This window comes from Erithacus rubecula (genome assembly GCF_903797595.1).
Source record: "Erithacus rubecula genome assembly, contig: SUPER_Z_unloc_3, whole genome shotgun sequence".
Lineage (NCBI taxonomy): Eukaryota > Metazoa > Chordata > Aves > Passeriformes > Muscicapidae > Erithacus > Erithacus rubecula.
The window spans coordinates 3,555,210-3,573,583 of NW_027635944.1; the positions used below are offsets into that span (position 1 = coordinate 3,555,210).

Consider the following 18,374-nt stretch of genomic DNA (forward strand, 5'->3'; position numbering starts at 1 on the left):
CAAGCGATCAAAGTGTCACCTACTGCAAAGCTTAAAGCATCTGGATGCAGTGAGGGGATTCTTGTCACAGAAACACACCCTGTGGGGAGCACTGTCATGTAGGCATTCGAGGAAGTGCCTCTGGAAGGTCCCTCCTGAGACTCCTATACCCAAAAATCCCTCAGCACATCCTCTTTGCACTTGTGCTCCCACCCCTCCCCAGCTCCCTTGCCCTTCTCCGGACACGCTCCAGCCCCTCAATGTCTTTCTGCTCCACAGGGGCCCACAACTGGACACAGCACTCCAGCAGCGGCCGCAGCGGCGCCCAGCACAGGGCACAGCTCACTGCCCTGCTCCTGCTGCCCCACTATTGCTGACACAAGACACCATGCCCTTGGCCTTCTTGGCCACCTGGGCACACGCTGCCAAATGTTCAGCGCTCTTGCCGGGCACCCCTGGTTCCCTTGTCCTCAGGCAGCTCCCCAGATGCAAATGTCGCACATTTGACTTAGGGCACAGCATCCAGAATTCCAAAACATTTTGTTTTTAGAAAAACAAGACATCAGTCAAACCTTTTCCTCCTTTCTCCTGCTCCAGGCTTCGAAGGCATTTTTAAGCACAATTATCAAGGAAGATGAAGCAACATAAAGTATTCAAGGGATACATGTAGCATCTTGATTTTGCCTCAGAAATTGGTCCGGAAGCGTGCAGGTTTTGTGTTTCCACACACCGGACGCGAGTAGGCCCACACACTTTCCTGGACACCACAATCATCTCTTTGCACCTTATCAAAACACAGGTGCATTCAGACTGCACTCTGCCACTGACCGCTCTGCCTGAAGAGGCAAAAGAACCACCTGGCAAGAAAGGCACCAAATCTCTCACTTCAAGCTGCAACTCCACAATGTGTCTCTGAAATGTGAGCAGGTAAGCAAAGCCAAGGAGCTTGTGGGGACAAAGCACCCCAAAGAGCCTGTGTGCTCAGATCAAACACTTTGGTGCCTGTAGCTCTCTGCTCACACTGTGGAGTGGGACAGGTCTCTCCAGAACACACTGTCCCCCGACATTATTATCATGCATGTGTGTAGTGCCATTGACATGCTCCCTCCTCTGGGCCAAGGAGCCTTCACGCTCCCAGCTGGCCACTGCCAGAATTCAAGCAAGCTGGGTCCCAAACAAGACAAATTAAAAGCTTTTTCCAAGCAGTCATTCCATCGGGGGAATTTGCTTCCTCTTGGCAGGCTGCCAGCACTCAGCAGCCTGCGGCACCGGCAACAACTACTCTCAGGTCAAGACCTTAAAGCACCGCATGACACTAAGGTCAGCACTAGCCACAAGTGGCACTTACCGGTTCATAATACACATCCTGAGGTGTGACAGCCACGGGACACTTCAGGTCACGTTGCTTCTCTTCAGTTTCTTCTCCAAGAACTAATGGAATCAATGGATATTCCGCTCTTGGTTCTGGGCTCTGTGGACAGAGAGAAGCATGAGACACGGTCTATTAGCTATCGTTTATTATCCCATTTCTGTTCGGCTCTACAACCTCCTCTAGCCATGGCAGTACCATATTTGTCATAGCAATGGGATTCTAAGTAACTTCAAGTAAATTAAAAAGGACTCATTCAACAGGACTGCATACGGCAATGAATTCAATACTGCACAGTGGCTACTATCAGCAAGCAAGGTTCTGTCTCAAAACTGTGCTTTGACTTCATTGAAACTCTAGAATGGAAAAATTAAGAAATAGCCACCAGTTGCTTCTGAAGACATGAAAAATTAAAACACTATCAGAGTCTCATCCTGTGCTGCAAAATGGAAGGAAATTTTGAGCAAAAGCGACTTTGCTTGCTGCAGAAAGAGAAAATCAGCTGGGCTTCTTCTCCTCACAAACCAGCAATCGAAAAACCCAAGCGAACAAAGTGTCACCTACTGCAAAGCTTAAAGCATGTGGACGGAGTGAGGGAATTCTTGTCACTGAAACACACCCTGTGGGGAGCACTGTCATGTAGGCATTCGAGGAAGTGCCTCTGGAAGGTCCCTCCTGAGACTCCCTATACCCAAAAATCCCTCAGCACATCCTCTTTGCACTTGTGCTCCCACCACTCCCCAGCTCCCTTGCCCTTCTCCGGACACGCTCCAGCCCCTCAATGTCTTTCTGCTCCACAGGGGCCCACAACTGGACACAGCACTCCAGCAGCGGCCGCAGAGGCGCCCAGCACAGGGCACAGCTCACTGCCCTGCTCCTGCTGCCCCACTATTGCTGACACAAGACACCATGCCCTTGGCCTTCTTGGCCACCTGGGCACATGCTGCCAAATGTTCAGCGCCTCTTGTCGGGCACCCCTGCTTCCCCTTCCCTCAGGCAGCTCCCCAGTCGCAAAGCAGCGCATTTGATTTTGGACACTGCATCCGGATTTCCAAGACTTTCTCCTTGTTACCAACACAAGACAGCAGTCCAAGTCTTTCTAGCTTGAGCCCCTCTCCAGACTCCAACGGCATTTTCAAACACAGTTATTAAGGCCGACCACACAATAGAAAGTAGCAAGAGACACATCAGGCCTTTGGGGTTTGCTTGAGGATTGGTTTCTTAACTATGCACTTTGGGGCATTTGACACAGAGCACGTGAGTAGGCCCACACACATTCAGGGACACCACAATCATCTCCTTGCACCTTATCAAAACACAGGTGCATTCAGACTGCATTCTGCCACTGACCACTCTGCCTGAAGAGGCAAAAGAACCACCTGGCAAGAAAGGCATCAAATCCCTCACTTCAAGCTGCAACTCCACAATGTGTCTCTGAAAGGCGACCAGGGAAGCAAAGCCGAGGAGCTTGTGGGGACAAAGCACTCCAAAGAGCGTGTGTGCTCAGATCAACCACTCTGGTGTCTGTAGCTCTTTGCTCACACTGTGGAGTGGGACAGGCCACTCCAGAACACACTGTCCCCCGAAGTATTGATCATGCATCTGTGTAGTGCCATTGACCTGCTCCCTCCTCTGGGCCAAGGAGCCTTCACGCTCCCAGCTGGCCACTGCCAGAATTCAGGCAAGCTGGGTCCCAAACAAGACAAATTAAAATCTGTTTCCATGCAGTCACTGGCTCGGGGGTATTTCATTAGCTCTGGCAGGCTGCCAGCACTCAGCAGCCTCCAGCTCCAGCAGCAACTACTCTCAGGTCAAGAGATTAAAGCACCACATGTCACTAAGGTCAGCACTAGCCACAAGTGGCACTTACCGGGTCGGAATAGTCATCCTGAAGTGTGGCCACAGCAGGAAGTTGAAGGTCATTTCCTCCTCTTTAGCATCTTCTGCAATAACTAAGGGAGTAGTTGATTCACTCCTGCTTGGTTCTGGGCTCTGTGGACAGAGAGAAGCATGAGACACGGTCTATTAGCTATCATTTATAATCCCATTTCTATTCGGATCTACAACCTGCTCTACCATGGCAGAACCATAAACTGTCATAGCAATGGGATTCTAAGTCACTGCCACTGCATTAAAATGGGCTCATTCAACAGAACTGCATATGGCAATGAAGTCAATACTGCACAGTGGCTACTATCAGCAAGCAAGGTTCTGTCTCAAAACTGTGCTTTGACTTCGTTGAAACTCTAGAATGGAAAAATTAAGAAATAGCAAGCTGTTACTACTGAAGATATGGAAAATTAAAACATTATCAGAATCTCATCCTGAGCTGCAAAATGGAAGGAAATTTTGTGCAAAAGCGCCTTTGCTTGCTGCAGAAAGACAAAATCATCTGGGCTTCTTTTCCTCACAAACCTGCAATCGAGAAACCTAAGCGATCAAACTGTCACCTACTGCAAAGCTTAAAGCATCTGGATGCAGTGAGGGGATTCTTGTCACATAAACACAATCTGTGGGGAGCACTGTCATGTAGGCATTCCAGCAAGTAACTCTGAAATGTCCCTCCTGAGAATCCCATAACCAAAAATCCCTCAGCACATCCTCTTTGCACTTGTGCTCCCACCCCTCCCCAGCTCCCTTGCCCTTCTCCGGACACGCTCCAGCCCCTCAATGTCTTTCTGCTCCACAGGGGCCCACAACTGGACACAGCACTCCAGCAGCGGCCGCAGCGGCGCCCAGCACAGGGCACAGCTCACTGCCCTGCTCCTGCTGCCCCACTATTGCTGACACAAGACACCATGCCCTTGGCCTTCCAGGCTACCTGGGCACACGCTGCCAAATGTTCAGCGCCTCTTGTCGGGCACCCCTGCTTCCCCTTCCCTCAGGCAGCTCCCCAGACGCAAAGCTCCACATTTGACTCAGGGCACAGCATCCAGAATTCCAAAACATTTTGTTTTTAGAAAAACAAGACATCCGTCAAACCTTTTCCTCCTTTCTCCTGCTCCAGGCTTCGAAGACATTTTTAAGCACAATTATCAAGGCACACGAAGCAACATAAAGTATCAAAGGATACATGTAGCATCTTGATTTTGCCTCAGAAATTGGTCCGGAAGCGTGCAGGTTTTGTGTTTCGACACCTGAGACTTTAGTAGGCCCACACACATTCAGGACACCACAATCATCTCTTTGCACCTTATCAAAACACAGGTGCATTCAGACTGCACTCTGCCACTGACCGCTCTGCCTGAAGAGGCAAAAGAACCACCTGGCAAGAAAGGCACCAAATCCCTCACTTCACTCTGCAACTCCACAATGTGTCTCTGAAATGCCACCAGGTAAACAAAGCCAAGGAGCCTGTGGGGACAAAGCACCCCAAAGAGCCTGTGTGCTCAGATCAAACACTTTGATGCCTGTAGCTCTTTGCTCACACTTTAGAATGGGACAGGTCTCTCCAGAACACACTGTACCCCGACGTATTGATCATGCATCTGTGTAGTGCCATTGACATGCTCCCTCCTCTGGGCCAAGGAGCCTTCACGCTCCCGACTGGCCACTGCCAGAATTCAAGCAAGTTGGGTCCAATACACTACAATTAAAAATCTCCTTTTAAAGCATGTCACTTGCCTCGGGGGAATTTGCATTGCTCTGGCAGGCTGCCAGCACTCAGCAGCCTCCTGCTCCAGCAGCAACTACTCTCAGGTCAAGACCTTAAAGCACCGCATGTCACTAAGGTCAGCACTAGCCAGAAGTGGCACGTACCGTTTCGGAATTTTCATTGTGAACTGTAAGCACAGAGGGAAGCTGCAGCTCATTTTCCTCCTCTTTGACGTTTTCTCCAAGACCAAAGAAGGTCACTGGATACTCTGCTCTAGGTCCCGGGCTCTGTGGACAGAGAGAAGCATGAGACACGGTCTATCAGCTACCATTTATAATCCCATTCCTATTCGGCTCTACAACCTGCCCTACCATGGCAGAACCATAAACTGTCATAGCAATGGGATTCTAAGTCACTGCCACTGCATTAAAATGGGCTCATTCAACAGAACTGCATATGGCAATGAATTCAATACCGCACAGTGGCTACTATCAGTAAGCAAGGTTCTGTCTCAAAACTGTGCTTTGACTTCCATGAAACTCTAGAATGGAAAAATTAAGAAATAGCCAGCTCTTGCTGCTGAAGTCATGGAAAATTAAAACATTATCAGAATCTCAACCTGTGCTGCAAAAGGGAAGGAAATTTTGAGCAAAAGTGCCTTTGCTTGCTGCAGAAAGAGAAAATCAGCTGGGCTTCTTCTCCTCACAAACCAGCAATCAAAAAACCCAAGCGAACAAAGTGTCACCTACTGCAAAGCTTAAAGCATCTGGACGGAGTGAGGGAATTCTTGTCACGGAAACACACCCTGTGGGGAGCACTGTCATGTAGGCATTCACGGAAGTGAGTCTGGAAGTTCTCTCCTGAGACTCCCATACCCAAAAATCCCTCAGCACATCCTCTTTGCACTTGTGCTCCCACCACTCCCCAGCTCCCTTGCCCTTCTCCGGACACGCTCCAGCCCCTCAATGTCTTTCTGCTCCACAGGGGCCCACAACTGGACACAGCACTCCAGCAGCGGCCGCAGCGGCGCCCAGCACAGGGCACAGCTCACTGCCCTGCTCCTGCTGCCCCACTATGGCTGACACAAGACACCATGCCCTTGGCTTTCCTGGCCACCTGGGCACACGCTGCCAAATGTTCAGCGGCTCTTGCCGGGCACCCCTGGTTCCCCTTGTTTCAGGCAGCTCTCCAGACGTAACGTTGAACATTTGATTTTGGACACTGCATCCAAATTTCCAAGACTTTCTACTTCTTACCAACACAAGAAAGTAGTCCAAGTCTCTCTAGCTTGAGCCCCTCTCCAGGCTCCACCGGCATTTTCAAACACAGTTATCAAGGCAGACCACAAAATGGAAAGTAAAAAGACACACATCAGCCTCTGGGTTTTACTTCAGAATTGGTTTCTTAACTATGCACATTGGGGCTTTTGACACACGGGACGCGAATAGGCCCACACATTTTCCTGGACACCACAACCATCTCTTTGCACCCTATCAAAACACAGGTGCATTCAGACTGCACTCTGCCACTGACCGCTCTGCCTGAAGAGGCAAAAGAACCACCTGGCAAGCAAGGCACCAAATCCCTCACTTCACTCTGCAACTCCACAATGTGTCACTGAAATGCGACCAGGTAAGCAAAGCCAAGGAGCTTGTGAGGACAAAGCACCCCAAAGAGCCTGTGTGCTCAGATCAAACACTTTGGTGCCTATAGCTCTTTGCTCACACTGTGGAGTGGGACAGGTCTCTCCAGAACACACTGTCCCCCGACGTATTGATCATGCATCTGTGTAGTGCCATTGACATGCTCCCTCCTCTGGGCCAAGGAGCCTTCATGCTCCCGACTGGCCACTCCCAGAATTCAAGCAAGCTGGGTCCCAAACATGACAAATTAAAAGCAGTTTCTAAGATGTCACTGGCTCGGGGGTATTTCATAGCTCTTGGCAGGCTGCCAGCACTCAGCAGCCTCCAGCTCCAGCAGCAACTACTCTCAGGTCAAGAGATTAAAGCACCACATGTCACTAAGGTCAGCACTAGCCACAAAGTGGCACTTACCGGGTCGGAATAGTCATCCTGAAGTGTGGCCACAGCAGGAAGTTGAAGGTCACTTTCCTCTTCTTTAGCATCTCCTCCAATAATTAAGGGAGTTAGTTGATTCACTCCTGCTGGTTCTGGGCTCTGTGGACAGAGAGAAGCATGAGACACAGTCTATTAGCTATCATTTATAATCCCATTTCTATTCGGATCTACAACCTGCTCTACCATGGCAGAACCATAAACTGTCATAGCAATGGGATTCTAAGTCACTGCCACTGCATTAAAATGGGCTCATTCAACAGAACTGCATATGGCAATGAATTCAATACTGCACAGTGGCTACTATCAGCAAGCAAGGTTCTGTCTCAAAACTGTGCTTTGACTTCGATGAAAATCTAGAATGGAAAAATTAAGAAATAGCCACCAGTTGCTGCTGAAGACATGGAAAATTAAAACATTATCAGAATCTCATCCTGTGCTGCAAAAGGGAAGGAAATTTTGTGCAAAAATGATCTTGCTTGCTGCAGAAAGACAAAATCAGCTGGGCTTCTTCTCCTCACAAACCAGCAATCGAAAAACCCAAGCAATCAAAATGTCACCTACTGCAAAGCTTAAAGCATCTGGATGCAGTGATGGGATTCTTGTCACAGAAACACACCCTGTGGGGAGCACTGTCATGTAGGCATTCGAGGAAGTGCCTCTGGAAGGTCCCTCCTGAGACTCCTATACCCAAAAATCCCTCAGCACATCCTCTTTGCACTTGTGCTCCCACCCCTCCCCAGCTCTCTTGCCCTTCTCCGGACACGCTCCAGCCCCTCAATGTCTTTCTGCTCCACAGGGGCCCACAACTGGACACAGCACTCCAGCAGCGGCCGCAGCGGCGCCCAGCACAGGGCACAGCTCACTGCCCTGCTCCTGCTGCCCCACTATTGCTGACACAAGACACCATGCCCTTGGCCTTCCTGGCCACCTGGGCACACGCTGCCAAATGTTCAGCGGCTCTTGCCGGGCACCCCTGGTTCACCTTGTCTCTGGCAGCTCCCCAGATGCAATGTCGCACATTTGACTTAGGGCACAGCATCCAGAATTCCAAAAATTTTTGTTTTTAGAAACACAAGACATCAGTCAAGCTTTTTCCTCTTTTCTCCTGCTCCAGGCTTCCAAGGAATGTTTAAGAAGAATTATCAAGACACACGAAGCAACATAAAGTATTAGGGGATACATGTAGCATCTTGGTTTTTCCTCAGAAATTGGTCCAGAAGTGAGCAGGTTTTGTGTTTCGACACAAGGGACGTGAGTAGACCCACACACATTCCTGGACACCACAATCATCTCTTTGCTCCTTATCAAAACACAGGTGCATTCAGACTGCACTCTGCCACTGACCGCTCTGCCTGAAGAGGCAAAAGAACCACCTGGCAAGAAAGGCACCAAATCCCTCACTTCACTCTGCAACTCCACAATGTGTCTCTGAAATGCGAGCATGTAAGGAGAGCCAAGGAGCTTGTGGGGACAAAGCACCCCAAAGAGCCTGTGTGCTCAGATCAAACACTTTGATGCCTGTAGCTCTTTGCTCACACTGTGGAGTGGGACAGGTCTCTCCAGAACACACTGTCCCCCGACGTATTGATCATGCATCTGTGTAATGTCATTGACATGCTCCCTCCTCTGGGCCAAGGAGCCTTCACGCTCCCGACTGGCCACTGCCAGAATTCAAGCAAGCTGGGTCCCAAACATGACAAATTAAAAGCAGTTTCCAAGCAGTCATTGCCTCGGGGGAATTTCATAGCTCTTGGCAGGCTGCCAGCACTCAGCAGCCTCCAGCTCCAGCAGCAACTATTCTGAGGTCAAGACCTTACAGCACCGCATGTCACTAAGGTCAGCACTAGCCAGAAGTGGCACTTACCGTTTCGGAATTTTCATTGTGAACTGTAAGCACAGAGGGAAGCTGCAGCTCATTTTCCTCCTCTTTGACGTTTTCTCCAAGACCAAAGTAGGTCACTGGATACTCTGCTCTAGGTCCCGGGCTCTGTGGACAGAGAGAAGCATGAGACACGGTCTATCAGCTATCATTTATAATCCCATTCCTATTCGGCTCTACAACCTGCCCTACCATGGCAGAACCATAAACTGTCATAGCAATGGGATTCTAAGTCACTGCCACTGCACTAAAATGGGCTCATTCAACAGAACTGCATATGGCAATGAATTCAATACTGCACAGTGGCTACTATCAGTAAGCAAGGTTCTGTCTCAAAACTGTGCTTTGACTTCCATGAAACTCTAGAATGGAAAAATTAAGAAATAGCCAGCTCTTGCTGCTGAAGTCATGGAAAATTAAAACACTATCAGAATCTCAACCTGTGCTGCAAAAGGGAAGGAAATTTTGAGCAAAAGTGCCTTTGCTTGCTGCAGAAAGAGAAAATCAGCTGGGCTTCTTCTCCTCACAAACCAGCAATCAAAAAACCCAAGCGAACAAAGTGTCACCTACTGCAAAGCTTAAAGCATCTGGACGGAGTGAGGGAATTCTTGTCACGGAAACACACCCTGTGGGGAGCACTGTCATGTAGGCATTCACGGAAGTGAGTCTGGAAGTTCTCTCCTGAGACTCCCATACCCAAAAATCCCTCAGCACATCCTCTTTGCACTTGTGCTCCCACCCCTCCCCAGCTCCCTTGCCCTTCTCCGGACACGCTCCAGCCCCTCAATGTCTTTCTGCTCCACAGGGGCCCACAACTGGACACAGCACTCCAGCAGCGGCCGCAGCGGCGCCCAGCACAGGGCACAGCTCACTGCCCTGCTCCTGCTGCCCCACTATGGCTGACACAAGACACCATGCCCTTGGCTTTCCTGGCCACCTGGGCACACGCTGCCAAATGTTCAGCGGCTCTTGCCGGGAACCCCTGGTTCCCCTTGTCTCAGGCAGCTCTCCAGACGTAACGTTGAACATTTGATTTTGGACACTGCATCCAAATTTCCAAGACTTTCTACTTCTTACCAACACAACAAAGTAGTCCAAATCTCTCTAGCTTGAGCCCCTCTCCAGGTTCAAACTGCATTTTCAAACATAATTATCAAGGCAGACCAAATAACAGAAAGTAGCAAGAAACAAATCTGGCCTCTGGGTGTTGCTTGAGAATTGGTTTCTTAACTATGCACATTGGGGCTCTTGACATACGGGACGTGAGTAGGCCTACACACTTTCCTGGACACCACAATCATCTCTTTGCACCCTCTCAAAACACAGGTGCATTCAGACTGCACTCTGCCACTGACCGCTCTGCCTGAAGAGGCAAAAGAACCACCTGGCAAGCAAGGCACCAAATCCCTCACTTCACTCTGCAACTCCACAATGTGTCACTGAAATGCGACCAGGTAAGCAAAGCCAAGGAGCTTGTGAGGACAAAGCACCCCAAAGAGCCTGTGTGCTCAGATCAAACACTTTGGTGCCTATAGCTCTTTGCTCACACTGTGGAGTGGGACAGGTCTCTCCAGAACACACTGTCCCCCGATGTATTGATCATGCATCTGTGTAGTGCCATTGACATGCTCCCTCCTCTGGGCCAAGGAGCCTTCATGCTCCCGACTGGCCACTCCCAGAATTCAAGCAAGCTGGGTCCCAAACATGACAAATTAAAAGCAGTTTCTAAGATGTCACTGGCTCGGGGGTATTTCATAGCTCTTGGCAGGCTGCCAGCACTCAGCAGCCTCCAGCTCCAGCAGCAACTACTCTCAGGTCAAGAGATTAAAGCACCACATGTCACTAAGGTCAGCACTAGCCACAAAGTGGCACTTACCGGGTCGGAATAGTCATCCTGAAGTGTGGCCACAGCAGGAAGTTGAAGGTCACTTTCCTCTTCTTTAGCATCTCCTCCAATAATTAAGGGAGTTAGTTGATTCACTCCTGCTGGTTCTGGGCTCTGTGGACAGAGAGAAGCATGAGACACAGTCTATTAGCTATCATTTATAATCCCATTTCTATTCGGATCTACAACCTGCTCTACCATGGCAGAACCATAAACTGTCATAGCAATGGGATTCTAAGTCACTGCCACTGCATTAAAATGGGCTCATTCAACAGAACTGCATATGGCAATGAATTCAATACTGCACAGTGGCTACTATCAGTAAGCAAGGTTCTGTGTCAAAACTGTGCTTTGACTTCCATGAAACTCTAGAATGGAAAAATTAAGAAATAGCCACCAGTTGCTGCTGAAGACATGGAAAATTAAAACATTATCAGAATCTCATCCTGTGCTGCAAAAGGGAAGGAAATTTTGTGCAAAAATGATCTTGCTTGCTGCAGAAAGACAAAATCAGCTGGGCTTCTTCTCCTCACAAACCAGCAATCGAAAAACCCAAGCAATCAAAATGTCACCTACTGCAAAGCTTAAAGCATCTGGATGCAGTGATGGGATTCTTGTCACAGAAACACACCCTGTGGGGAGCACTGTCATGTAGGCATTCGAGGAAGTGCCTCTGGAAGGTCCCTCCTGAGACTCCTATACCCAAAAATCCCTCAGCACATCCTCTTTGCACTTGTGCTCCCACCCCTCCCCAGCTCCCTTGCCCTTCTCCGGACACGCTCCAGCCCCTCAATGTCTTTCTGCTCCACAGGGGCCCACAACTGGACACAGCACTCCAGCAGCGGCCGCAGCGGCGCCCAGCACAGGGCACAGCTCACTGCCCTGCTCCTGCTGCCCCACTATTGCTGACACAAGACACCATGCCCTTGGCCTTCCTGGCCACCTGGGCACACGCTGCCAAATGTTCAGCGGCTCTTGCTGGGCACCCCTGGTTCACCTTGTCTCTGGCAGCTCCTCAGATGCAATGTCGCACATTTGACTTAGGGCACAGCATCCAGAATTCCAAAAATTTTTCTTTTTAGAAACACAAGACATCAGGCAAGCTTTTTCCTCTTTTCTCCTGCTCCAGGCTTCAAAGGCATTTTTAAGAAGAATTATCAAGGCACACGAAGCAACATAAAGTATCAGGGGATACATGTAGCATCTTGATTTTGCCTCAGATATTGGTCCAGAAGTGAGCATGTTTTGTGTTTCGACACAGGGGACGCGAGTAGACCCACACACATTGCTGGACACCACAATCATCTCTTTGCACCTTATCAAAACACAGGTGCATTCAGACTGCACTCTGCCACTGACCGCTCTGCCTGAAGAGGCAAAAGAACCACCTGGCAAGAAAGGCACCAAATCCCTCACTTCACTCTGCAACTCCACAATGTGTCACTGAAATGTGAGCAGGTAAGCAAAGCCAAAGAGCTTGTGGGGACAAAACACCCCAAAGAGCCTGTGTGCTCAGATCAAACACTTTGATGCCTGTAGCTCTTTGCTCACACTTTAGAATGGGACAGGTGTCTCCAGACCACACTGTACCGTGACGTATTGATCATGCATCTGTGTAGTGCCATTGACATGCTCCCTCCTCTGGGCCAAGGAGCCTTCACGCTCCCAGCTGGCCACTGCCAGAATTCAAGCAAGCTGGGTCCCAAACAAGACAAATTAAAATCTGTTTCCAAGCAGTCACTGGCTCCAGGGGAATTTGCTTGCCTCTGGCAGGCTGCCAGCACTCAGCAGCCTCCAGCTCCAGCAGCAACTATTCTGAGGTCAAGACCTTACAGCACCGCATGTCACTAAGGTCAGCACTAGCCACGAGTGGCACGTACCGTTTCGGAATAGTCATCCTGAGGTGTCGCCTCAGCGGGAAGCTGTAGGTCATTTTCCTCCTCTTTGGTCTCTTGTCCAAGAGCAAAGATAGTCAGTGGATACTCTCCGGTTGGTTCTGGGCTCTGTGGACAGAGAGAAGCATGAGACACGGTCTGTTAGTTATCGTTTATAATCCCATTTGTATTCGGCTCTACAACCTGCCCTACCATGGCAGAACCATAAACTGTCATAGCAATGGGATTCTAAGTCATTGCCACTACATTAAAATGGGCTCATTCAACAGAACTGCATATGGCAATGAATTCAATACTGCACAGTGGCTACTATCAGCAAGCAAGGTTCTGTGTCAAAACTGTGCTTTCTCTTCGTTGAAACTCTAGAATGGAAAAATTAAGAAATAGCCAGCTCTTGCTGCTGAAGATATGGACAATTAAAACATTATCAGAATCTCATCCTGTGCTGGAAAAGACAAGGAAATTTTGAGGAAATGTGCCTGTGTTTGCCGCAGAAAGACAAAATTAGCTGAGCTTCTTCTCCTCACAAACCAGCAATCGAAAAACCCAAGCAATCAAAGTGTCACCTACTGCAAAGCTTAAAGCATCTGGACGGAGTGAGGGAATTCTTGTCACGGAAACACACCCTTGTGGGGAGCATTGTCTTGCAGGCATTCACGGAAGTGAGTCTGGAAGGTCCCTCCTGAGACTCCCATACCCAAAAATCCCTCAGCACATCCTCTTTGCACTTGTGCTCCCACCCCTCCCCAGCTCTCTTGCCCTTCTCCGGACACGCTCCAGCCCCTCAATGTCTTTCTGCTCCATAGGGGCCCACAACTGGAAACAGCACTCCAGCAGCAGCCGCAGCGGCGCCCAGCACAGGGCACAGCTCACTGCCCTGCTCCTGCTGCCCCACTATGGCTGACACAAGACACCATGCCCTTGGCCTTCTTGGCCACCTGGGCACACGCTGCCAAATGTTCAGCGGATCTTGCCGGGCACCCCTGGTTCACCTTGTCTCTGGCAGCTCCCCAGATGCAATGTCGCACATTTGACTTAGGGCACAGCATCCAGAATTCAAAAAATATTTTGTTTTTAGAAACACAAGACATCAGTCAAGCTTTTTCCTCTTTTCTCCTGCTCCAGGCTTCCAAGGCATGTTTAAGAAGAATTATCAAGGCACGTGAAGCAACATAAAGTATCAGGGGATACATGTAGCATCTTGATTTTGCCTCAGAAATTGGTCCAGAACTGTGCAGGTTTTGTGTTTCGACACAAGGGACGTGAGTAGACCCACAAACTTTCATGGACACCACAATCATCTCTTTGCACCCTGTCAAAACACAGGTGCATTCAGACTGCACTCTGCCACTGACCGCTCTGACTGAAGAGGCAAAAGAACCACCTGGCAAGAAAGGCACCAAATGTCTGACTACAAGCTGCATCTCCACAATGTGTCACTGAAATGTGGCCAGGTAAGGAAAGCCAAGAAGCTTGTGGGGACAAAGCACCCCAAAGAGCCTGTGTGCTCACATCAATCACTTTTTATCCTTGTAGCTCTTTGCTCACACTGTGGAGTGGGACAGGTCTCTCCAGATCACAATTTCCCCCTTTGTGTCAATCACAGCTTTGTATTTAACATGCTCCCTTCTTCTGGGCCTAGGAGCCTTCATGCTTCCTGGTGGGCTCTCTCAGAATCCCAGTAGACTGCGGCCAAATCATGCTAGATTTAAGTCCATTTTGCACATGCAGCTGTCAACGGGGAGTGCTAACTCCTGGCAGTACTCCAGCACTCAGCACCCTCAGCCAACAAGGGCAAATGCTGGCTGGTCAGAAAGTTACAGATCTGTCTAGCAATAAAGTCAGCACTAGCCAGAACTGGCTCTTACTGTCTCTGAATATTCAGATTGTTCTGTGTCCAGAGCCTCAGGGTCGCTGTCATTTTCCTCCTCTTCAGCTTCACCTCCAGAAACTGAGGAAGTCAATGGATACTCTGCTCTTGGTTCTGGGCTCTGTGGACAGAGAGAAGCATGAGACACGGTCTATTAGCTATCGTTTATAATCCCATTTCTATTCGGCTCTACAACCTGCCTCTAGCATGCAGTACCATAAATTGTCATAGCAATGGGATTCTAAGTCACTTGCCACTACATTAAAATGGGCTCATTCAACAGAACTGCATACGGCAATGAATTCAATACTGCACAGTGGCTACTATCAGCAAGCAAGGTTCTGTCTCAAAAACTGTGCTTTGACTTCAGTGACACTCTAGAATGGAAAAATTAAAGAAAGAGCCAGCTCTTGCTGCGAAGACATGGAAAATTAAAACACTATCAGATCTCATCCTGTGCTGCAAAAGGGAAGGAAATCTTGAGCAAAAGCGACCTTTGCTTGCTGCAGAAGGACAAAATGAGCTGGGCTTCTTCTCCTCACAAACCAGCAATCGAAAAACCCAAGTGATCAAAGTGTCACCTACTGCAAAGCTTAAAGCATCGGGATGCAGTGATGGGATTCTTGGCACGGAAACACACCCTGTGGGGAGCACTGTCATGCAGGCATTCGAGGAAATGTGTCTGGAAGGTCCCTCCTGAGAATCCCATACCCAAAAATCCCTCAGCACATCCTCTTTGCACTTGTGCTCCCACCCTTCCCCAGCTCTCTTGCCCTTCTCTGGACACGCTCCAGCCCCTCAATGTCTTTCTGCTCCACAGGGGCCCACAACTGGACACAGCACTCCAGCAGCGGCCGCAGCGGCCACAGCACAGGGCACAGCTCACTGCCCTGCTCCTGCTGCCCCACTATTGCTGACACAAGACACCATGCCCTTGGCCTTCCTGGCCACCTGGGCACACGCTGCCAAATGTTCAGCGGTCCTTGCCGGGCACCCCTGGTTCACCTTGTCTCTGGCAGCTCCCCAGATGCAATGTCGCACATTTGACTTAGGGCACAGCATCCAGAATTCAAAAAATATTTTGTTTTTAGAAACACAAGACATCAGTCAAGCTTTTTCCTCTTTTCTCCTGCTCCAGGCTTCCAAGGCATGTTTAAGAAGAATTATCAAGGCACGCGAAGCAACATAAAGTATCAGGGGATACATGTAGCATCTTGATTTTGCCTCAGAAATTGGTCCAGAACTGTGCAGGTTTTGTGTTTCGACACAAGGGACGTGAGTAGACCCACAAACTTTCATGGACACCACAATCATCTCTTTGCACCCTGTCAAAACACAGGTGCATTCAGACTGCACTCTGCCACTGACCGCTCTGCCTGAAGAGGCAAAAGAACCACCTGGCAAGAAAGGCACCAAATCCCTCACTTCACTCTGCAACTCCACAATGTGTCTCTGAAATGTGGCCAGGTAAGGAAAGCCAAGAAGCTTGTGGGGACAAAGCACCCCAAAGAGCCTGTGTGCTCACATCAATCACTTTTTATCCTTGTAGCTCTTTGCTCACACTGTGGAGTGGGACAGGTCTCTCCAGATCACAATTTCCCCCTTTGTGTCAATCACAGCTTTGTATTTAACATGCTCCCTTCTTCTGGGCCTAGGAGCCTTCATGCTTCCTGGTGGGCTCTCTCAGAATCCCAGTAGACTGCGGCCAAATCATGCTAGATTTAAGTCCATTTTGCACATGCAGCTGTCAACGGGGAGTGCTAACTCCTGGCAGTACTCCAGCACTCAGCACCCTCAGCCAACAAGGGCAAATGCTGGCTGGTCAGAAAGTTACAGATCTGTCTAGCAATAAAGTCAGCACTAGCCAGAACTGGCTCTTACTGTCTCTGAATATTCAGATTGTTCTGTGTCCAGAGCCTCAGGGTCGCTGTCATTTTCCTCCTCTTCAGCTTCACCTCCAGAAACTGAGAGATTCACTAACATGCTCGATGTTGGTTCTGAGTGCTGTGGACAGAGAGAACAGAGAGAATGAGGGACGAGACATTATCTATAATTTATAACTCCATTTCTATTCAGCACCACAACTTGCTCTACTATCGCAGAACAATGGGTTTCAAAGTTAGTCTCTCTAACTAAATGAAAAGGAGCTGGTACAAGAGAACAGCATGTGGCTTTGAATTCAATATTCTGGAATGGATACTGTTATCTAGTAAGGTTCTCTCTGAAAACTGATCTTTGAGTACGTTAAAACTCTAAAATGGAAAATTAGGAAATAGCCAGCTGTTGCTGCTGCAGAGATGGAAAATTTAAACACTACCAGAATCTCATCCTTTTCTTCAAAAGGGAAGGAAATTTAAAGCAAAAGCACTTTGGCTTACTGCATAAAGAGAACATGATCTGGGGTCCTCCTGCTCACAAACCAGAGACCCAAAAAACCAAATGATCAAAGTGTCACCTACTGCAAAGCTTAAAGCATCGGGATGCAGTGATGGGATTCTTGGCACAGAAACACACCCTGTGGGGAGCACTGTCATGCAGGCATTCGAGGAAATGTGTCTGAAAGGTCCCTCCTGAGACTCCCATACCCAAAGATCCCTCAGCACATCCTCTTTGCACTTGTGCTGCCACCCCTCCCCAGCTCCCTTGCCCTTCTCCGGACACGCTCCAGCCCCTCAATGTCTTTCTGCTCCACAGGGGCCCACAACTGGACACAGCACTCCAGCAGCGGCTGCAGCGGCGCCCAGCACAGGGCACAGCTCACTGCCCTGCTCCTGCTGCCCCACTATGGCTGACACAAGACACCATGCCCTTGGCCTTCCTGGCCACCTGGGCACACGCTGCCAAATGTTCAGCGGCTCTTGCCGGGCACCCCTGGCTCCTTTTGTCCAGTGCAGCTCCATATGTGTAAATTTCCACTCTTGACTTTGGATACAATTTCAAGATATCTTTCGTTTTCTTAACCTTACAAACAGCACTCCAAATCTTTATCCTGACAACCTCCTCTATTAAGGCAACATCATAAACTCTCATAGAGATGAAATTCTAAGTCATTCAGACTAAATTTATTTGGACTCTTTTGAATGAACTATATATTGCTCTGAATGAAACATTCCATAATTTCTACTATCTGGAAGTAGCGTTCTCTCTGAAAACTCAGCTGTGAGTTCTTTAAAGTTCTGAAATGGTAAATTGGGAAATAGCCAGTGATGTCTTTGCTGTTGATGTTTCACACATGGAGGTGGATTCTCTCCTATCCCACTTAGCTTGTCCTTTACACTCCAGTGTCACTGGCCAAGCTCACTGCTTTGTCCTCATTTCTTTAACACCAGGAACATTAAATGTTCCTTTCTTGCTCACCTCAGATTTGGCACCTCTGAGTACATATGTCAGATGACCTGTAGTGGGAAAGGAAAATGAAGCAGATTCTTTAAGACAACTGCTTGAGCTGATGAATCCCACAGAACAAGTCAACCCAAAGAGAGAGCATTTTCTGTTTCACAGGTGTCAAGGAGACACAGCTCATTCAAGCTGCCAGCAAGAGAACAGAACAATATTCTGGGCTATGACTATGTTTTTGCTTGTTCTGCCAGCAAATTAATACAATCTTGATCGCTATAATGCAAATAGTTCTTTAACACTCAATTCTTCTTTTCTGCCCTCCTAATAAAGCAGCTTTTTTTAATCCTCTCCTTCTGGTACTATTTTGTTTTTTTTTTAATTAGTTGCATGCACTAAATCTCATTAACTTGCTGAAAGAGTTGCCCAGAAAAGCTTCCCCAAAATTCCTCTGAGCTATCAAAGTTCTTTTGGCAGTCAAACTGCAC

General features: G+C 48.8%; 1 protein-coding gene and 1 long non-coding RNA gene across 3 annotated transcripts in view; one reads left to right on the forward strand and one right to left on the reverse strand.

Annotated features, from left to right (window-relative positions):
• Positions 1 to 18,374, reverse strand: part of LOC306814913 (serine/threonine-protein kinase PAK 2-like) — a 47,047-nt gene that overhangs the window by 27,904 nt on the left and 769 nt on the right. For both annotated transcript variants that reach the window (XM_079331428.1, XM_079331427.1), the window contains exon 2: positions 17,908 to 17,945. In XM_079331428.1, the coding sequence (XP_079187554.1) occupies positions 17,908 to 17,945 (38 nt within the window). The remainder of the gene's footprint in view (positions 1 to 17,907; positions 17,946 to 18,374) is intronic.
• Positions 744 to 18,237, forward strand: LOC306814920. Its single transcript, XR_013777281.1, has 2 exons — positions 744 to 906; positions 17,913 to 18,237. It is a non-coding gene; the product is annotated as an uncharacterized lncRNA (long non-coding RNA).